This window comes from Quercus robur, chromosome 5, assembly GCF_932294415.1.
Source record: "Quercus robur chromosome 5, dhQueRobu3.1, whole genome shotgun sequence".
Classification (NCBI taxonomy): domain Eukaryota; kingdom Viridiplantae; phylum Streptophyta; class Magnoliopsida; order Fagales; family Fagaceae; genus Quercus; species Quercus robur.
Genome location: NC_065538.1, coordinates 21,576,949 through 21,600,454, shown reverse-complemented (window position 1 = coordinate 21,600,454; position 23,506 = coordinate 21,576,949). Strand labels below are relative to the sequence as shown.

General features: G+C 36.8%; 1 protein-coding gene across 1 annotated transcript; it reads left to right on the top strand.

Annotated features, from left to right (window-relative positions):
* Positions 1-9,639: 9,639 nt before the first annotated feature.
* On the top strand, positions 9,640-12,938 carry LOC126727978 (G-type lectin S-receptor-like serine/threonine-protein kinase At1g67520). The gene is made up of 7 exons (XM_050433872.1): positions 9,640-9,646; positions 10,852-10,962; positions 11,059-11,270; positions 11,692-11,902; positions 12,096-12,279; positions 12,386-12,536; positions 12,627-12,938. Exons 1-7 carry the CDS (start codon positions 9,640-9,642, stop codon positions 12,936-12,938), a joined length of 1,188 nt encoding a protein of 395 aa, XP_050289829.1.
* The last annotated feature ends 10,568 nt before the right edge of the window (positions 12,939-23,506 follow it).

Here is a 23,506-nt window from a genome sequence, read left to right as displayed (position 1 = left end):
TAGATCTATCCAAATACAAGTAAAGTGCGTTTTGTCAAAAAATTAACCAACTACATTAAATATTAACCTATGTTCCTAACATGAATCACATATGTCCTAACATGAACAAACGATAAAACTACTCTAAGCCATATTCATCAAATATCAACAATAAAATGAAAATTAAAAGAGTGGGGAAGAATGATGCAAACACAAGATAACACTGAGACGTGTTATCGAAGAGGAAACCGAAGAACTCGGTGAAAATCCTCTCCAATGCCCTCCAAGCAGTAAATCGATCCATTAGAGAATAAGTTGGAGTACACGAATAATAAAAGATACTCCAAGCCTAGTCTACCCCATGTACTTGAGCCCTCCAACCTCTTGCTACCAACTGGTTTGACGAAACCTTGTCTTCTCTATCTTTCTCGAATCACACAATTCAACCCGATTGCATCTGCCAACGATTGGCTTCTTCCAATGCTTCCCACTAGCACCAAAACCTCACTTGACACTCATATTAGGTGTGGTAAGTGTTTGGGCTATCAAACTCTCAAGGATTTAGAAATGGAGAGGTAGGAGTAGAGGAAATCCACAAGGAAAAGTGTAGATGATTGTGGATATAACAATCCCTAACTCTCAAGTGTGTGCTAGGGTTTTCTCTCTAAAAAGAAATCCTTACAATATGTAGGTAATAAGGGTATATATAGTGTGGGTAAAGACTTGGTAGAGCAGAAATGACAAAATAGCATAACAGAATGTTTCGTAATTATTTCGTGAGAAGGCCTTACCCGCAAGAGACTCGTGAAAACCAGGCTGTCATGACTCTTCGCATTCCAGTCATGTGCTCAACACGTGGCTACTTCGCGGGTTAGCTTCTCGTGAAATCCACTTGATCTTCAATATAAGCTTGAGTTTTCACACTCTCTCTCACACATAACCCTTACAATAAAAATCCCACATAAATACATGGAAAAAATGATTGAATAGAATTACAATCAAATTTGGCACGAAATTAAAGCCAATACAAAATAATTGTAAATAACAACTTTAAAATCTCCCCCTTTGGCTATTCCGTGACAAAACCCCTAAAACAAACTCTAGACTTAAACATGAGTTTGGGAACAATGGCAAAACTCACTCACTCCAAATTCTAGAAGCTACAAAGCACTTGCACCATATACACTTGTATCCTGAAACACTCGCACACAAACAAAACTATCATTAAGCTCATGACAAGTTGACATAAGGTACATATAGGAACAAGTAAAATGCGATCAAGGTATTAAACAAGATATAATCTATGAAGTGTAACTTGATCAAACATGAACAGTCATTAAAGAATGACTACAATGAAAATTTATCTAGTAAATGATCATCCGGACATGCAATGCAATTAAGAGCAACGCAAAAATCAATTGCACGTCTAACACACAACCAATGCAAAACACCAAGGTATTTGCATCAAGAATACAAGATCCAACAAGGGCACAAAAGAAGAGTACTAAAGATAATGCATACATAATCTAAAAGTACTAATAAGCTACAAAGCAAACAATACAAAGAAAGTACTAAAGATAAATTGAAATTTAAACTAAAGTACTTTAAAGATTTAAAAGAAAGCAATGTAAATAGCATAAAACAAAATATTAAATGTAGGCTTTTCTTGCTCTTGCTCTTCATCTCCAGTGCTCCCCCTTCAATCTAGCTCTTTCTCCCCTTATCATTACACTCCCCCTATCATGAACCATCTCCCCCTTTTTGTCATGGAATAGCTAGTCCTCATCTTCCTCTAGCTCCTTTGAATTTGGTCCAATTGAGTTTGGAAAGACGTGAACTTTATGTCAAAACAGACGTGTTAGGAGGGCGTAATAGATGAAAGTCCGATCAGCTTGTTACTGATGTCTTGGATGGATGACATAATGTTGTCTAACTTCTCATCATAAGGATGTAAGCTAGAGCGTGAACCACCATGAGGAGCATGACTCTCTTGTTTGACTCCCTTTCGACTGTGATCGATGCTAGCATTAAGAGTGAGAATATTGATTGGACTTTGCTTTGGATAAGGGTACTCATTTTCCAATGGATGAACGCCTTTGAGCTTCAAGATTTTTGAAATGTGGCAACAGAAAGGAAGGCATTTCCTTGAGGCAATTCTCTCAACAGTCTTGCTCAAGATATGGAAGATATGAGAACAAATATCGATTTTTTCATCAATGATCAGGTCATGAAGGAATAAAGCCCGACCAAGATTCATGTACCTTGTGCTTGAGAGAGGATATAGGTTGTGAAACATGATTTTTATGCACAGCCTCAATTCGGGAGATAGTGATGCAACACTAACTAATTTCCCATTAGGAGATAACTCCAACTTTTCTCCAAAAGTTTCCCGAAGCAAGTTTGCCTTCAGATCCAAGTCATCGTACACCAGTGGTTTTTTGAACACTGGCCTGTTGATTTGCAAAATGATGGCAAGATAGGAGGGTATCACTGTGAGATCCTATCCTCTAACCCAACATTTCAGTTCATCCTCATCATAAATGGCATTTGCATAGAATTCCTTCACCATTTCTTTGTATGTTTCGTCAAAGTTGGATAGTAGAAAATTCTAATCCTCGACGGCGAACCATTTCGGAATGTTCGTATCAAGCAAAGACGCTTGCTCAACCACCCTTTCAACCAACAAGGGAGCATCCTTGAAGTACTTCTCACAGGCTTGAGATGCGGCATATGATCTGAACTTGTCGGAATCATAAAATCCTATCGATGATCGAGTCTTCTTTGACTTTGGGGTGAGGCTATCAACATCAATCATCGGTTCTTTTCCTTTGCTACTACTTCCTTTCATAGCTGATTTCTTGAATGCAGACATCTTCAAGAACAATCATGTAACATCAAAGAACAAAATGGAACACAAAAGGATAACAAACTTGATTAGTAGCAAGTTAGTTCCAAATTAAACAACTAGTCCTACAAAGAACATAAAACACTATCACAAGATCATGTTATTAGTGCTAAACATGTAACAAAACTTATTTAGCATGAGTGAAATGCAAAACATGTCAAGTGAACAAGTGTGTGCATCAAGTGTGCATGTGGTGTGCATATGTGATGCATGACCAAGGCATGACTAAGCACATTTGGGTCAAAGTGTGTAAAACACACAACCAATGATCAAAATATGATAAACATGCATAATCATGGTAATCCCCAAAGTTTGGTACTCATCGAAGTCCAAAAGAACATCAAAATTCCATTTAGGCATTTTATCAAACACCTAGTATGCACATACATAACTAACATGTAAAACAATGCATGAACATGTCAAAATCTTGCCTAAATACATGTTAAAATTCCACTTGGGGCCAACACAAACACAATCAAAGAAAATGGGATAGAGCCCAATCAAGAAAATCAAGAAATTTTGCATAATATTAAGTTTTCGCAACCTTTTCAAAAATATACCCAAACCAAGAAATGCTAGAATCTAAGACATAAACTAAGGAATCAAGGATTAAAGAATGATGAAACATAACTTAGTGAGACTTAGAGTTGATTGAACTTGAGTTTTTGTTAGGTTTTTGAGAGAAAATATGTTTTGGGTTGAGAGAGGTTTAAGAGCGGCAAAGGGGTTGTGTTTGAAAACCGTCATAGTCTGCCCTTCAAAAACTGAAAACACGCAATTTTCACAGGTAAGTTTCTCGCAAAAATGCCACTGAAGCATGTATTGTTTTGCGGGTAAATTTTTCTCACGAGACAGTCACGAAAGTTTTTGTCTGAATTTAGTGTTTTCAATTTTTGCCATCCTCATTTTTGTGGGAAGAGCTAACTCACGAAACTTCTCGTGAAAATTCCTCTGAAAGAGTTTTTAAGTAAAACAAGAAACAGACAATATGTACAAAAACTCTAAAGACACAAAAGCATAAAAACACTTTCAAAAACATATAAAATACTCAAAAATATTTTTAGGTTTGATCGACAAGCAATTGAGTATACACATCACATTTGAACACATACAATCACATAAATGAAATAAGCATTCATTGAACATTAGACTTGTGTGTTGTGTGTGTGGATCAAGTATGAACTAGTTTATAGTCTAGTATGAAACTTCAATGATCAATTCAATCAAGTCATACATGACTAGTACAAAGTCAAGTGACCTATTTCACTTGTAGGAATGAACATATATGTCCCCTCACCAATGTGATTATACTTGATTGACTGCTTTTTGTTTTGCTTCCATTTACATACTTTTGATCAAAACAGCTCAAATTTTTGAGATGCGATACCATAAACATTTTAAGATAACTTTGACAATTTAGCCTTTGGCTTTTGGCACCATACATTTTAGTACAAATCGCTTTCCCTTTTTCCTAGTCAAATACTAGTATGTGCGATGGTCTTTTCAGATCAAAATTCTCTTTTCGAGATTGACATTTGTAGAGCTCTTGAAAAAGAAAAAAAAAATGTGAGGAGATATATAGACACAAGTCTACGCATGTATCAAGATCAAGCAAATCTAATTACCAATCATTTATGATAAGCTTGAAGATCTATTTACAACAATCAAACGTAGATTTCTAGATGACGCTCACACTTGGAAAATGTGCATACATATCAAGTTAAACTCGTAAATGCACTACGCCATTAGTACGAAGGTATTAGGCCAAACTCTCATGTGATATATACAACACAAGCGATCAAACTTTTTAGAGTTTTTTCAATTTTTATGGGTTTTTGAATTTTTCAACACACTTTAATACAAACATGAAAAGTAAGATCAACAAAAACAACAAGTACAAAACAAACTTGAAAAAGAAACATCATCGAACCAAACAAGTGACACCTATATAACAAGTATGCAACAATGAACAGCATAAGATCACACAAGAGATAGAAGTCAAGGGATGACACCGACACCAATGGTCTTACAGAGAGACTCAAATCATGGACAATCGAGAGGTTTGGTAAATATGTTTGCCTTTTGGTTGTCTGTGTTGATAAACTCTAGGCACATAATCTTCTCCTCCACCAAGTCTCGAATGAAGTGGTACCGAATCTTGATATGCTTCAACTTCGAGTCTGAACTGGATTTTTTGTAAGGTTTATGGAACTCGTGTTATCACAGAACACACACACAGTCTTGAGTGATTCCATAATCATGTAAGAGCTTTTTCATCCACAATAGTTGTGCACAACAACTCCCCATTGCGATGTATTCAGCTTCAGCCGTTGATAGAGAGACTGGATTTTGCTTTTTGCTCACCCACACCACCAAGTTATTTCCGAGGTAAAAACAACCACCCAAGGTGCTCTTCCTATCATCAATGCACCCGGCCTAGTCAGCATCCGAATATCCAACTAAGCACTCATTTGAGTCTCTTGAATACCAAATTCCATAGTCGGATGTGCCATTGATATAACGAACAATTCATTTGACCACTGTCAAGTGGGACTCTTTGGGTGCTGCCTGAAATCGTGCACATACCCTACACTAAAGGTAATGTCCGGCCTATTCATAGTAAGGTAGAGAAGACTGCCGATCATGCTCTGATAGTGTTGGATCTACTTCCACACCAGATGGATCAAGGCTTAGTTTTATCGAGGAACTCATAGGAGTGAATGCATGCTTCTTGGAGTCTAAGCCGAATCTCTTTACAAGATTTTTGGCATACGTCTCTTGAGATAAAAATATCTCATCTTTCCATTGTTTCACTTGAAGACCTAGGAAGTAGTTTAGCTCCCCCATCATGCTCATTTCAAATTCCTTTTTCATTTCTTCCAAAAAATCTTGAGCAAGGTGTTCAATTATGGATCCGAATACAATGTCATCCATATATACTTGAGCAATGAGAAGAGATTTCTCATCTCTTTTAACAAAAAGTGTTCGATCGGCTTGATCTCTCTTGAAACCATGATCTAAAAGGTATGTGGTGAGACAATCATACCATGCCCTTAGTGCTTGCTTCAACCCTTACAATGCTTTCTTCAATCTTAGAACATGGTTCGGAAAGTGAAGGTCTTGAAATCCCTTTGGTTGTTCAACAAACACTTCTTCGTTAAAAAGTCTGTTAAGAAATGCACTCTTCACACCCATTTGGTATAGCTTGAAGTTCATAATACTTGCTATGGAAAGAAGAATTAGGATTGACTCTAGTCTTGCTACCAGAGCAAATGACTCATCAAAGTCTACGCCTTCAACTTGAGTATATCCTTGAGCCACCAATCTAAATTTGCTTCAAACAACTTCACCATCTTCATCAATCTTGTTCTTAAAGATCCACTTGGTGCTGATTACATGTGTATCCTTGGGCCTTGGTACCAACTCCCATACATCATTTCTAACAAATTGATGTAACTCTTGGTGCATGGATTCTACCCAATTCTCATCTTTCAAGACTTCTTCCACTTTTGTGGGTTCAAATTGAGCAAGATAGCAGTTATACGTCACATGATTCACACTATAGCTCGGTCCTCTTCTCAAACGGAGTCCCTAATCTAAATCACTAATGATGTTGCTTTTGGGATGATTGAGAGTTACTCTTGACAACAATTTCTTGGAAGTGAAGGGTTCCCCATCACGAGAAATTGGAGCTTGAACTTCCGGAGGGGTGGGTGGGCTTGAAGACCCTTGTGTTGATCTAGTCTCCCTTCTTGATGTAGTAGGTGTAGACTTCTTTTCCAGTGATTCTCTCTCACCATCATCACTTTGAGACATGTTATCATCACCCTTATTCTTCTTGAGGCTTGGTGCTTCGCCATCCTCATCAACATCCTTTTCCGGACTGGTGTCATCTATAACCACATTTATCGATTCCATCACCGTCTTAGTGTGCTTATTGTACACTCTATATGCTTGGCTATTTATGGATCATCTTAGGAAGATCTCTTTGTCACTCTTAGCATCAAACTTCCCAAGATTCTCCCTATCATTGAGAATGTAATATTTACTTCCAAATACTCGAAAGTACTTCACCTTCGGCTTCTTTTCCCTCCAAATCTCATATGATGTCTTCTTTGTTCTTGCTTGGAAGAAAATCCTATTCCCAATGTGGCATGATGTGTTCACCGCTTCAGCCCAAAACTTCTATGGAATGTTTTTGTTGAGAAGCATTACTCTCACCATCTCTTAGATCACCCAGTTCTCTCTTTCAACTACCCCATTTTGTTGTGGGGTCTTTGGAGCGGAGAATTCCTTTTTGATATCATGTTCCTTGCAAAACACTTCAAATTTTGCATTTTTAAACTCCTTCCCATGATCACTCCTGATTTTGACTATGGGAACTCCCTTTTCATTTTGGAGCCTCTTGCATAATCTTTCCATCTTGTTGCATGCCTCCGACTTCTCTCTAAAGAATTCCACCCAAGAGTACCTTGAGAAATCATCAACCACAACCATGATGTATCGTTTTCCACCCATACTTTCTATTCTTGTTGGACCCATTAGATCCATATGAAGCAACTACATTTACTTTGGGATGGGTTGATTTAGTTTGTTTACCCGATTAATATGGACCACAAACATTTTTCTCAATCTTTCCAAACTTCGACAAACCAATCATCGCTTCAAGCTTCAAGACTTTTGCCACTTGCTTGTAATTTTCTTGCCCAAAACATTGATGCCATAACTCCAAATGATTTACTCGAGCACTCCGACACGATATGCTTGGCTTGGGAATAACACCATAGCAATTGTTAGTGGTCCTAAGTCCCTTCAAGACTTGTACACCTTCTTCACTGAGAATTAGACACCCTTTCTTTGAGAATTGAACTAGAAAGTCTTCATCGCATATTTGGGTGATACTCAGCAAGTTCACTTTCAACCCTTTGATGTAAAGAACATTGGTCAACAAAGGAAGTCCCAGAATATTGATAGTTCCTTTTTCAAGAACTTGTGAGTGGCTACCATCTCCAAATATCACAAAACCTTCCTCCTTCTCTTAAAGAGTTTTGAAGAGTGTTTTATCTCTGGTCATGTGCCTTGAACACCCACTGTCAAGATACCACAAACATGAATTAAACACTTTCAATGCGGTATGGACAAAAAGACAAGCATGAGATAAACATTCTTGACCATTAAAGCAAGACTTATCTTCCTTCATTTCATTCATAGATGAGTGAAGCTTTCTTTTCAAACCATCAATATTATCACACAAATGTCTATTCCTTCTCCTATATTTTGCAATTATGGAATTCGACTCACACAAGCTATTTTGAATATCATGATTCCTATGCTCTAAACAATTCAACATGTGTACAAAAATTCTATCATGTTCCTTAGAATTGAATAACTTTAAAAGTTCATTGCTAGGACAGTCTCCAAAGATGCTCATAGAGTCATTATCACAAACACATGAACTATGCTTCATGTTGGCCTTTGCCATAGCACTATCCATAGCAAGCCAAGGGGTCTAGGATCACACTTAGGTAATGAAACCACAACAAGTGCACCTACTTTGATACCAACGGAAAGCTCGAATATGTGTGAATACACAAGAGCTTGTTTAGACCCCCAATTAAAAGTTATAGCTCGGTTGCTTTTACTCTAACTTAAACTAAGTGTGAAATAAGAGTAAATGCATGCAAACAAATGATAAAACTACTATAAGCTATATTCATCAAATATTAGGAAAGAAGGATGCAAACACAAGATAACAACAAGATGTGTTATCCAAGAGGAAATCAAAGAACTCAATGGAAAACCTCTTTGCCGCCCTCCAAGCGGTAAATCAATCCACTAGAGAATAAGTTAGAGTACACGAATAACGAAAGACACTCCAATCCTAGTCTATCCAATGTACTTGAGCCCTCCAAGCTCCTGCTACCAACTGGTTTGACAAAACCTTGTCTTCTCTAGCTTTCTTGGATCACGCAATTCAGTCGGTTGCATCTGCTAACGATTGGTTTCTTCCAATGCTTCCCAACAGCACCAAAACCTCACTTGACACTCAAATTAGGTGTGGTAAGTGTTTGAGCTATCAACCTCTCAATGATTTAGGGATGGAGAGGTAAGAATAGAGGAAAACCACAAGGAAAAGTGTAGATAATTATGGGTATAACAATTTCTAACTCTCAAGTGTGTATACTAGGTTTTTCTCTTTGAAAAGCATTCCTTACAATATGTGGGTAATGAGGATATGTATAGTGTGGGTAAAGACTTGGTAGAGCAGAAATGACAAGATAGCAAAACAGAATGTTTCACGAGTATTTCATGGGAAGGCCTTACCCAAGAGACAGTCACGAAAACCAGGCTGTCATAACTCTTTGCATTCTAGTCATGTGCTCAACACATGGCTACTTCGCGGGTTAGCTTCTCGTGAGCTTGTCGCGAAATCCACTTGATCTTCAATATAAGCTTGAGTCTTCACACTCTCTCTCACACACAACCCTTACAATAAAAATCCCACATAAATACATGGAAAAAATGATTGAATAGAATTACAATCAAATTTAGCACGGAAATAAAGCCAACACAAAATAGTTGTAAATAACAACTTTACAATAACTACCATAGAGTCCTAGTCCTAGCTTGGAAAAAAAAAAAACAAAAAACAAAAAACAAAAATATAAGAGAATCTCAGAATATTTGAAGGATCAATATGTCAATGCTTGTTAAGAGAGCTTATATGACATGTAGTTTTGTAAATTTAAATACAAATGGCAGGTAGCATAGACAGGGACGGACCCATGTACATGGCCCAAAATTTTGAAATTTTCCTATATATATAAATATTTTAATGTTTTAAAAATTTAGCTTACAAAAATAAGAGTTAGCCCCCCAAATATTTGAACTAATCCAATGATGCTTTAAAAAAAAAAATGGTCTAATAGTTATAGAAACATAACTTTATTTTTTGCAATTTTATTTTTATTGTAAAATGTGCTCTTAAATCTGTTAAATATTTGACAAAGTTTGGCACCAAACATGTCTGGATCTATCTCTTTCAACCCTTTATGTGGCAATTAAGAATTCATTGACTTATTAGAAAAATCTTATCACTAAAACTACACATGAAATGTCTTTTTAGTTGTCACATAATGGGTTAGAGCAGAATAGCTTCAAATATGTTTAAAGCATAACTTATTCCTCCAAGTTTTGAATTAGTCATGTTTTTGAAAATTTCATTAGTTTGGTTAAAAGATTTTTTTTACTTATTTTAGTATAAAATATGATAATTTGTATTGAAAATGGAACTTTTAAAGAATCTCACACTAAAAATGAATTTTATTTTATGAAAGATCGTCATCAAACATAATTTTGATTTAAAATACTATGCAATTTTTTTTTTGGTTGGGTGTGTGTATATATATAATTTATCAAATAAAAAAGTGTGTGTGTGTATATATGTGTGTGTGTGGGGGAGGGGGGGGGGTTGTTTTGATAAATATATTAGTACTACAACTTGGCCCTCCAACCAAAATTCCTGGCTCCGCCCCTACATAGGAATATTCTTATAGTGAAGTTATGGCCTGCTTGGATGGAGGGGGGAAGGAGGGGCAGTAGTGGGGAGTAGAGTACAGTTAGCTAAAAATAAATTAATTTTGTACTAAATATACTCTACTCTACTCCCCTCCTTACCTCAATCCAAACAAACCATTAGTTACCACCTGGGAAGCTGACTTGGAGTTTGTTATGCTATAGTTGTTGCTAGTTTATTATTATTTTCTGTCAAAGTCTGTTACTAACTTAGTATATAAACAAACAGAGCTTGTAATTCACTTTAAGCTTAATGCATGTAATATATTCGTTCAATCTTAATAAAGCACAAACAGTACATGCATCTTAATGCACAGTAAATTATTAGAGGAAGAAAAACGAACAAAAATACTATTGCCAGTAGAATGGTAAAAAATTGTTTGTCAATGCAGCAAAGCCAAACAGGTGGTGGATGTGGCTCATTGTGGCAGTAGGAGGAGTCATTATCATCTTGTTCTTCTTCTTATGCTATGCAAAAATAAATAAAAAACGCGTAGCGGAAGGTAATCAATGCTCTTGCCATAGATTTTGTTAGATATATTGCTGATGATCAAGTAGTAACAAACTTTCAATTAATACTTTGCATTTATGTTAATTAGGGGAGAGAAAAAGGAAACAAAATATGCTCATACAAGAACTTGGAGGTAATGCAATACCTTCCACTGTACATGACAACACGAAGAATCAAAACAACGATGGGCAAACTAGCCATGAGTTGCATGTTTTTAGCTTTGAAAGCTTTACCATTGCTACAAGTAATTTCTCAACCGAAAATAAATTAGGAGAGGGTGGTTTTGGACCAGTTTATAAGGTAAGGCCTGTCAGTTCTCTGCCCATTTCTTTACAACATTACTAAAAAGTATAAATATAACAAATTTTACTGTATGGTGAAGTGATAGATTTTGATTAGCACAACAATCACAACCGGCCATTTTTGCAGTTGTGAAAAATCTTATAAACTTTGTTGTGCTTTTATACTTATGGATTTCTTTATGATAACCATTTGAATCTAAGACCTAACTTAACCTAATTCTCTCTCCTTTTCTTTTTGTTTTTGGGATAAAATTTGAACTCAAGACTTAGTTTAGTTAATCCAATTAATCCGATCAATGAATTAGCACTTTGAGTAAGCCCTAGGGATAGCTAGAAACTTTCTAGAAAGTTAGAAAATGAAAGTACATATTGAATTAAGGTAATGAGAGTAAAATATGACTAATGCAATATACTTTCAGGGAAAATTACCCAATGGACGAGAAATAGCAATAAAGAGACTTTCAAAAAGTTCCGGACAAGGATTGGTAGAATTCAAGAATGAAGTTATTCTCATTGCCAAACTCCAACACACTAATCTCATAAGACTTTTAGGATTTTGCATTCAAGAAGAAGAAAATATACTAATCTATGAGTACATGCCCAACAAAAGCTTAGACATCTTCCTATTTGGTAAGACATATGTCCATTACTAGGAAAATTTGGTTATGCGATGATACATATTCCCTTTTATATTATATAGATTCAATCAATACTTATCATTTTCTTGCTTTTTTTTTTTTTTTTTTTTGTTGTTGGTAAAATGAGTCAGATCCTGCTAAAAAGTACATATTAAATTGGAAAACACGCTTCAATATCATTGAAGGCATTGCTCAAGGACTTGTTTATCTTCACAAATATTCAAGACTAAGAATTGTTCACCAAGACTTAAAAGCTAGCAACATTTTACTTGATGAAGAGATGAATCCAAAAATATCTGATTTTGGGTTAGCTAGAATATTTGGATTGAAAGAATCAGAAGAAAACACAAATAGAGTAGTTGGAACGTAGTAAGTATTCATTGCATTTCAAGCAAGTACAATCTAATTAACTCTATTTGTGAGCATGTATGTGCTTGTTTATACACTAAAGTTCATTGGTTAATTGTTATTTCAGTGGTTATATGTCCCCAGAGTATGCCATGAATGGTGTTGTTTCAATAAAAACTGACGTTTTTAGCTTTGGAGTTCTACTATTAGAAATTGTGAGTGGCAAGAAAAATAATAGTCGTTATCTTTCTGATCATCCACTCAACCTTATAGAATATGTAAGTTTTTCATTTGACCTTTCTTAATTTGTATACATGGAATTTTGAAATTAATAGTTAATAATGTTTGTATAACTGGACTTGTATCAGGCATGGAAATTATGGAATAAAGGTAAGGATTTAGAGCTAATTGACCCAACAATATTAGATGATTCATGTAGTCTATATGAAGTATCGAGATGCATTCACATTGGTCTCTTATGCGTACAAGACCAAGCAATAGATAGACCGACCATGCTGAATGTTGTTTCTATGCTTTCAAATGAAACTCTTCAACTATCTCCTCCAAAGCAACCAATTTTTTTTATTAACACATTTGTGGAAGAGATTTTGGTTTCTGAAATTAAGCCAGAAAGTTGTTCCGTAAATAGTGTCACGGTTTCTATGATGAAACCTAGATAAATACTAGAATATAGTATGTATATATATGCCATCTCAGCAAAAAAAAAGTATGTATATATATGCCTTTGTGATAACTAATAAGGGCTATATAACTGATAAGGGCTATTGTTGATTATAACTAGTCAAGATGTATCCTTGTTTCTAATGTTTTTATTAGAAGTCTTGATAATTGCAAATATATATATATATATATATATATTGATCAAAATTATCTTTATTCTTGTTATAAGGAATGAGAAGAATCATTGATTCACATGAGACTTATAGCTTGTTTGGATGGATGGGGAGTAGAGGGGAGTAGAGTAGAGGGAGGGAGAGTAAGTTAAATTATCTTGTTTGGATGTTTTTTAAGGGAGGAGGGGGAGGGATTTGGAGGGATTCTAACTACTTCTAACTCCTCATTTTCAATTCCCCCATATTGGAGAGATTTGGAAGGAGAGTAGAGTATGGAAATGCTTGACCAAATGAATTACCAAATTTACCCTTACCATATTAACAAAATTACAAACTATGAAGAAAGGCTAATTATTCCCCTCCCTCTTACTTAATTTTAAAAACATCTAAATAAGGTGGAGGATAACCATTCCCCTCTACTCTCCTCCCCACTACTCTCCACTCCTCTACTCTTCTCTCCCTCCAAACTTCCAAACATAGCATTAACTGATTTAATTTTTAGCCAAATAGTTCTAGCTCAGTTGTGAGAGGTAAAGCTAACCATTTGGGTTCAACCAGGTGTTCCAATTGATTGAACTTACCTTAAAGTTAACTAACTAGACATATTTGATACAATAAATTCTATAATACAACAAACTCTACTTTCGATGGCATCTATTCTCTTCCATTTGGTGATTTTTTTCCCCCTTATTTGGGGAACCTATTATACACATGCCATTTCATGCTTTGCGTTATAACTCGAGCCCCCCTATTCCTAATGACAACCTTTATATCACAATTTGCAAAGCACATGCTACTCATTTAATGCGTCTTGATACATTTAAAAAAAAAAAAAAAAAAAAAAAAAAGGAAAGATGAATAGTGCAATGATGCTTTTGTCTCTTTGCTTGCGAGACCAGGGATGGAGCCACTATTTGACTAAGGGGGCAATGGTCCCCCCTAATTTTTTTTAAATAACTATTGTTATATATATATATATATATGTGTGTGTGTACTAATTTTATTAATTTTATTTTATAAAATTACATTTTACTCCCCTTAAACAATATCATTGATTATTTTCTGAGTAATGTTATACTTACAAACTTTTTTACAAATTGTTTTGGTTGCAAATTCTTATTGGTTCGCATACGGGCCCACTACTTACATTATTTTATTACTTAGTAGTAATCACTTATTACCTCAAAAATTTATATAAAAAAAAAAGTTTGTAACTCTAGCATTTTCCTCATTTTAGTGACCATAAAAAAATTTATAGATTTTAATCTAAAACAAAAAGTACAAGCCTAAAAAAAATTAGCTCAACAACAAAAATTACCAATAGTAAAACTAAAACAAAATTAAGCCCAATCCACCAATTTTATCCAAAATAAACAACCATACCCTTTAAAACACTTCTAAACAAAAATAATTTTGTTCTTACCAAAAAAAAAAAAAACCCTTAGCAATTAAGTAGTAGTAGAGTCAGAGGTTGAAATTGTCGCACATAGCCAATGGTAAAACCACCCCTTAACTCAAAGTTCTGGCTCCATCTCTATGCGAGACAACGTACATGGTTAAGGCTATTGCATACGCTATTCCTAGAACCATTGTTGGGAATTCAATATTATAGGAGCGTGCATATTTTATAACCAATAATAATAATAATAATAATAAAAAGGACTGAATTTTCGATTTTGATTGTAACCCTTTTAAAGGTTGTTTCTCAATCAGTTAATTTTGTATGAACAATAAATTTCATTATGAATTAAATTTGATGGATTTATTAATTGTTCTTATGTAAGAGAATGTATACTACGGAAAATTATTAAATACTTTGGGAGTACCATAAATACTTACTCCTCCCTCTCACTTGACTGTAGGTCCCACTAATTAAATTTAATTAGTGGGACCCACAGTTATATAAGAAGGGAGTACGCATTTATGATATTCTGGGTGTACCCAATAATTACCCGTATACTACGTGGTTGTATTCCCTCTTTCTCTCTTTCTATTTCTATAAATAGGCAAAACACAAAGAAAGTCAAATTAGAATTCTAAATTAAAGTCCAATTTTGCGTCATGTGTGTACATTTATGTAGAGACCACACTATAATTATCCTTCTAGGTGTTCAATTAGAATTTGAAATTGAAGTCCAATTTTATTCCATATATCTAAATTTATGTAGGGACTACACTATAAATATCATATTCAAATCAGATATGGAATTAATTGTCTTGTTCAGTAGGGACTACACTGTTAAGAATATAAAGTGTGAGAAAGACTGAATAGTCTATATATTGATGTGTGAAATAATGTACAATAGAGAGCCTTATATAGGCTAGATATGTGTGCAGTACAAGTAAAAGGAGTAAACTACAAGTACAGTATACTGGGCTAAGCCCAATGGGCTAAACTAATCTAAGCTATACACTAACATCCCCCCTCAAACTCGAGGTGGCAAGGAGGAAGCCAACTGGAGTTTGGATATAAGATCTCGAAGACGACCAGGCGGGTGAGTCTTGGTAAAGATATTAGCAGGCTGGTCAGCAGAGGAGATGGAGAATAACTGGAGATTTCCTTTCTTAAGATGCTGGCGAGTGATGTGGCAGTCGATCTCAATATGCTTAGTGCGTTCATGGAAGACATCATTATGAGCAATGTAGATAGCACTACGATTGTCACAATAAAGAGGAGTGGCAGTGGGCTGTGGAGCATCCATGTCAGCCAAGAGCCAGCGAAGCCAAACAAGCTCACAAGTGGTGTCGGCAAGGGCACGATACTCAGCCTCAGTACTAGAACGGGAAACCACATCCTGCTTCTTGCTGCGCCACGAGACCAGAGAAGTGCCTAACAGGAAACAGAAACCTGTGATAGAGCATCGATCAGTCAGATCACCTGCCCAGTCAGCATCTGAATAGGCATGAAGCTCGAGAGAAGATCGAGAGGAGTAATGCAGACCATGATAAAGTGTGCCTTTGACATATCGGAGAATCCGAAGAACAGCAGCATAGTGGACAGAACGAGGTGCATCCATGAACTTACTAACCATACCCACAGCATGTGAAATATCTGGACGAGTAATAGTGAGATAAATCAAACTGCCAACCAACTGACGATAGCGAGTAGCATCGGATATAGGTTCACCGTCCAAGGGTGTGAGCTTTGCATTGTATTCCAAAGGAGTGGAAACAGTCTTGTTATCAGTGACACCGGCTTTAGAGAGAAGATCAGAAGCATATTTAGCCTGGGAAAGATAGTATCCATCAGAGGATGAGGTAACCTCAAGCCCAAGAAAATAGCTGAGAGTGCCCAAATCTTTCATCTCAAAATGCTGACTAAGGAAGTTCTGTAGAGAACGGATACCTGCAGAATCATCTCCAGTAATAATCATATCATCAACATAAAGAAGAATAAGAGTGATACCAGCAGAGGATCTTCGAACAAAGAGAGCAGTGTCATGAGGACTCGAAGTGAAACCCTGCTGAGCAACAACTGAGCTAAACTTTTCAAACCAAGCTCGAGGAGCCTGCTTAAGGCCATAAAGAGCACGGCGAAGGCGGCAAACTTGATTGCCTGAGTGTGGATAGCCAGGGGGTGGTTGCATGTACACTTCTTCATGGAGGTCTCCATTGAGGAAAGCATTCTTCACATCCATTTGATAAAGAGGCCAATGGCGAACAGCAGCCACAGCAATGAGACATCTAACAGATGTAAGACGAGCAACAGGAGCAAATGTTTCCTCATAGTCAATACCATACTCCTGAGTAAAGCCCTTGGCAACTAGGCGAGCCTTGTATCGTTCAACAGATCCATCAGCCTTGGTCTTGATCTTGTAAACCCACCTACAACCTACTACAGACTGACCAGGAGGCAAATCAACCATATCCCACGTGTGATTCTTATGAAGGGCATTTAGTTCTTCATTCATAGCTTGCTGCCAAAGAGGGTCAGTATGAGCCTCACGATAGGTGTGAGGTTCATAGAGAGTGGCAAGAGCAAAAAAGCAATGATAATCAGTGAGATAGGGGGGAGGAATGCTTACCCGAGTGGAACGACGAAGTTCAGGACCAATAGGAGACTCAGGAGAGGGTGGTGCCACAGGATCCAAGACAGGCGGGTCATATGCTGGAGACAGAACCGGAGATGAGTCGTCTGGAGAGGCAGTCGATGCTAAAGAATCCTCCATAAGTTCAGGATAGAGAGGGGGGAAAAGATCAGTAAAAATAGGAGACTCTGAGGAAGAAGATGTAGGAAACTGCTGAAGACTCGTGAAAGGACGATGTTCCCAAAACTCAACATGACGGGAGACACGAAGGCGATGAGAAATGGGATCATAGCAGCGAAACCCTTTTTGAGACACACCATAACCAAGGAAACAACAGAGACGAGTACGAGGTTGGAGCTTTGTTCGTTCATGAGGAGGAAGAGAGACAAAGCAAGCACAACCAAAAACCCGAAGAGAGGAGTAGTCAGGAGTTTGACCATAGAGAAGCTCAAATGGTGATTTGTTGTGTGTAGTCGATGAAGGAATACGATTAATAGTGTGCACATCAGTGAGTGCGGCCTCACCCCAAAATCGCTCAGGAAGAGAGGCAGAAATGAGAAGGGTGCGGACAACATCAAGAATGTGACGATGTTTTCGTTCTGCACGACCATTTTGTTGAGAGGTGTAAGGACAAGACCGCTGAGGAAGAGTACCATGTCTGTCTAAAAAGGATAGGAAAGATTTATCATTATATTCTTGAGCATTATCTGATCGAAAGACTTTAACGGTGCGATTGAACTGTGTTTCAATCATTTTATGAAATGTTTGGTAAATAGACACAAGTTCAAACCTATGGTGAAGCAGATAAATCCAAGTATACCGAGAAAAATCATCCACAAATATGACAAAATATTTAGATCCCCCCTCAGTGGGAACAGGTGCAGGACCCCAAATATCAGAATGTATAAGATCAAAAGGAGCAGAAGAAAAGGAGTCACTTTTATTAAATGGCAATTTAGTTTGTTTACCAAAATGACAGGAAGTACAATCAAATTTTGAAAACTGAACTGAACCTAAATGACCTTGAGAAGCTAACAATTGAAGACGAGATAAGGATGGATGACCAAGACGAGCATGCCATAGATCAGGTGAGGAGGTGGCAGTGGTAGTAGCTGCAGAAACAACTTGTGAAGGAATTTTCAAGTCATGAACCTCAAACATGCGACCAACCTTACGGCCTGTCCCAAGCACTTGACCCGTCCGGGGATCCTGCACATCCACACCATGATTAGTAAATAGAAGATTTACGCCTAATTCGCAAAGTTGACCAACAGAAAGCAAATTGAGGGATAACTTTGGAATATGAAAAGTGTCACTAAGGGATAAACAAGGAGAAGAGATTGTTCCTTTATGACTAACAGGCATAGGAGTTCCATCAGCAGTGTAAATGGTGATTGGATATTCTAAGGGTGCCTTATCAGAAAATTGGGATTCATCAGGAGTCATATGGTTACAACATGCAGTATCAAAAAACCAAGGTTGTTTACCTGGGGTGACAGAAAGGGCAGTGGAAGTGCGGGATAAAACCTGTTGAACAACTGCCTCAATATCAGCCGTAGTAAGTGAGGAAGCCAAAGATGGACCTGTAGGAACCGATGGATCTGAAGGACATACAGCAGCTGCCTGAGGAAGAGAAGCTTTATTCTGTTCTTGCACAAATTTCTGTAGCTTACGACAAACAGAGATGTCATGGCCTTTGGCACGGCAAAACTTGCAGTGAGCACCTTTGGAAGACTGAGAGGTGGGACGCCCGGAGTTTATTCGCGGAGGAGCAGTGAATGCAACAATGGGAGGCTGTGGTGAGGGTGTAGCCAAGACATGATCAGATGATGTCATGTGATAAGTGGGCCGACGATTCTCCTCAGAAATGAGCTCCTTTACTGCAGCATCAAGAGAAGGAGTAGGAGACCGGGTAAGTAGAGAAGCCCTAGTAGGCTCAAAATCCTCACGTAAACCCATCATGAAGTGCATAAATCTACGGCAATCCCGATATTTGACAAAGAGCTCAATGTCCTTAGAACACACCAGTGGAGGATCTGCAGCAGAGAGTTGTTCCCACATAGTAGAAGTCTGAGAATAAAAATCAGAAATAGACTGACCTGTCTCTTGGCGCATTTGATAAAGCTTTGATTCAATGTGAAACTCCAAGCTTGAATCATTAGTGCAGTTATAACGATCGGCCAAAAATTTCCAAGCAGCCTCAGCAGTTTCAAGACGAGGAAGAAGATTATGAATGGAGGGAATAGAGGTATTGATAAACCAAGATAAGATCTTACTCTGAATACTCTCCCATTCTTCTAGACGTTCTTCATAATCATCTGTTGTAACAGCAGTCTTGTAAGGCTCTTCAGCAGCTGTGGCTTTGGACTTAGGGTTTGGTATTGGCTTAGGAATTGAACCAGTCACATATCTCCACAGTTTACGACCCTTGAGAAAGACGGTCATATTCTGAGACCATGCATGATAGCTAGTAGGACCATCCAACATGATGGTGATAGGACGTATGATATCTCGTTCACTTTGTTGAGCCATAATGAAGAAAATGACCAAGAAGTGATATTTAGATACCTCAAATGCAGAAACGGAGTCCAAAATCAGAATCTACGCGAAAAATTGAGCAAGACAGGTCCTGTTGAAAAATTTTGACTTGGTCAACGGTCAACGATCAACGGTCAAAGTCAACGGTCAAGTCTGATCCAGTCAACGGCTGACGTGTGCTAACGTGGCAGGGTGACGTCACACTAGGGCTGACGTGGCAGTTCGCGAAACGGAGCTGGCGTGTGGGGCGCGTGTGGCGCGTGGAGAACGGCTGGTCTGGTGCGTGGGGGCGCGTGAGTGAGAGTGACGGCGCGTGGAGCACGTGCTCGTGAGGCAGAAACTTCAGGCGGCACGTGGGGGCGCGTGTGAAGTGTTTTCTGGCCGTTCTTGGTTGGGTTTTGCTCGGGATTGTCTGTTCTGTCAGTCAATGCCTTTGCTTTGACAGTTGGATGAGCAGAACAATGCGATCCGAGATTTGCTGGGACTGTGGGCGTGACGGCGGTGACTCGCTTCTGACAGTGGCTACTGGATGAAGGCGAGGGCAGCGGAAGAACGCCGGAGATGTCCACAGGAACCACGAAGTCAGAGGATTGGCTCTGATACCATGTTAAGAATATAAAGTGTGAGAAAGACTGAATAGTCTGTATATTGATGTGTGAAATAATGTACAATAGAGAGCCTTATATAGGCTAGATATGTGTGCAGTACAAGTAAAAGGAGTAAACTACAAGTACAGTATACTGGGCTAAGCCCAATGGGCTAAACTAGTCTAAGCTATACACTAACATACACTATGCATAACTTTGATTTGTAGGTTTGATAATCTAGCTGATTACTGAAAACCTCGGTAGAAAGTTATGGGGTTATTTTGTTGAGGACATGATACAAATAGATAAAATCTATTTAGTTGATATATATATATATTTATATTTATATTTAAACTAGTTTATAACTGCCTTAAGTTTTATCTTGAGAGGGTTGAGAATCATCCAAATTTGTGAAATAAACTGGAACGAAAACTTGAAATCAAAATGTGTTGTAATGATGTGGAATCATTTTATTGTAAAACATGCGTGTGGCAAGTTTATGTGTCATTAAATGGAAAGTATGGACAGGGGGCTACTAATGACATGGAATAGAACTTCAGGAGGTAAAATCTAAATTCTAGAACTTTAGGGGATAAAATTCAAATTCTAAAATTTCAGGCTATAAAATCCAAATACTCTTAAACTTTAGGGTGTAAAATTTAAACTCAGAAACTTCAAAGTGTTAAATCCAAACATGCCTAAACTTCAAGAGATAAAATCCAAAATTTGAAATTTCAGAGTTTAAAATACAAACATCCAAAACTTTAGAGGTGTAGTTTACAATTTAGCCTTTATTTATTTATTTATTTATTTATTTCTTGAGAATATGCAACTTCTTTTATTTAAAACCTAGAAATAATATCATCCAGAACCAAATATTATACAGCTAGATATGAGAGCATACTTGGGAGGATTGAGATCAGGTACAATACGTTGTGCAATAGTTGTAAATGATTGGGATTCAAAAGTTGAAAAAATGCAACTCCCACCCATTTAAAAAAAAAATTAAAAAAAAAAAAAAAAAAAAAAAAAAAAACCATGTGGTATCTGAAACATTCAAATAAGTATATTTGATTGCATAATTGAGGGTCCACTCCAAAGTCCAAATCATGGATGGGGTTCATGCTTTTCACTAGGGGCACAGAGAGACGACTCTTCGAACATTGATTCGTTGAACATTCAAATGGCTTAAATGAGCCACATGACTTTTGGCCCAAAACAAACGGCTCTTTGCATGCTTTTACGAGTTATGACTGACACATGACTTAAAGCTCAAGACTAGAATATGTTAAACATTTTAATTTTCTCTATAATATATCTAAAATTTTATTTCCATTTTATGAGTATTTTTCTTTCTTGAAATTTTAAATAATTTGGTGCATCGTTTCACCCCAAGAGTATTTGTATTAGCTCGTGCAAAAATTTCTGTTTATTTTAGCAAAAGTGTTGAGTTATAAATTAACCCCGATTAATTAATTCAATTACCCAAATTGATTAATTAGGTCAAACTATATGCAAATTGTGGAGGAACCAACAAATCACCAAATAAACTAATATGCAGCAGAAATTAAATGACACAGCGATTTGTTGACGAATGGGAAAAACCTCTCACAAGGCAAAAACCCCACCAGGTGAATTTCAGGTTATTACTCCCAAGAATTCACTAATCAATAATCAAGCGGTTACAAGTATAAGGAATCTTCCCACTACCTTGGCCTATCCTAAAACACCAACTTACAGTTGAATCTTTACTTCAATCCCCAATTGGACTTGATTTTGTAGAGACTTCTTTTTTTGCACGGATCCCAGTACATGACTAACTCCAAGCAACTGATTGATTGTTGTTGGCTGCAAAGTTCTTCGCTTCAAAGCACGTTGAAGGTTAGGAAGTACTTGGTTACAAATCCCTAAGGCGTACAAAATGCAGTAGCTTTTCACAGAGTATATGAGTTCTCTAACTGAGTCTCTATGTCTTTAATGACTTTAAAATAAGTCTTTTATATGGTCTAGGGTTGTAGAGAGAAAAACCCTAATCATCCAAGTCATCATTGGTCGAATTTCAGATATGAGATTTCTGAAATCATAAGTCTCGATAGATCGAGCGTGTGTCGAGTTTTACCATTAATTCTCGATAGATGCTAGTGTCGAGCCTAATATCGAGAATTACTAAAACTAGTTTTCTTCACTTGTTTCTTTGATCAATTTTAATGTCTTTAATAATACCACTTGTTATGCTTGAGCAACATAGTTCTTGATACATTAAACCTAACTTAGATCTACCCAATTACAAGTAAAGTGTGTTTTGTCAAAGGATAAGCCAATGTATAGAAATATGACCCTAACAATAAGAATATACTTTTTCTATTTTTCATATTCATTTTTTAAAACACTCCATATCAGATTATCTATTTTACACTAGATTTTATTAAAATATCAATTTTCATGGTTTTTTAAATTGTTTCTCTTTCTTCATACACAACAATCACCATCTACTTTCTTCCTTCATCCTCAAGATACATAAAGAAAGAATAACCATCATCCTCGATATACATCAATTTTTCTTGATTTTTTTAAATTGTTTCTCTTTCTTTACACATAACAACCACTACCCACTCTCTTCCTTCATCATCGAGATACATAAAGAAAGACATATTTTTAAATTTATATGGTTATTATAACAAACTTGTAAATTTACACAATTATATACGGATTGATATGGATCATTTTTAAACAAAAAGATTTAAATTTATATATTTTTTTATTATACACAAATTGACATGAATGCTTTAATTCCGTCCATCACATACTCTCAAATTTAATATTCAAATTTTAATTTTTTCTATACAAATTGACATTTCACTTTTATTTGCATATAAACGAATCCGCCTGTTTACCTTTTGCAAAACCCTCCCAAGTCTTAAAAGAGAACTTGTTTTGATTTTGGTAGGAATGGCAATAGGTCGAGTTCGGGCTGGGGTTTTTGATACCTATACCCAACCCGCGGGTCCTGCCCTGTTACCTAGACCCGGCCCATTTAATAAACAGGTCTTTTTTTCGCCCCAAACCCGGCTTGTCGGGTCTCTGCGAGCCCCGTCCAGCCACTTCTAGGCCTAATTCGTGGCCCAATCCAACACAATCTTATTTATAAAAAATAAATAAATAAATAAATAAACCAAAAAAAAAAAAAACCCAAACATAAACACAAACACAAATCAATCAACATTGTTATTAGTCTTGCTAA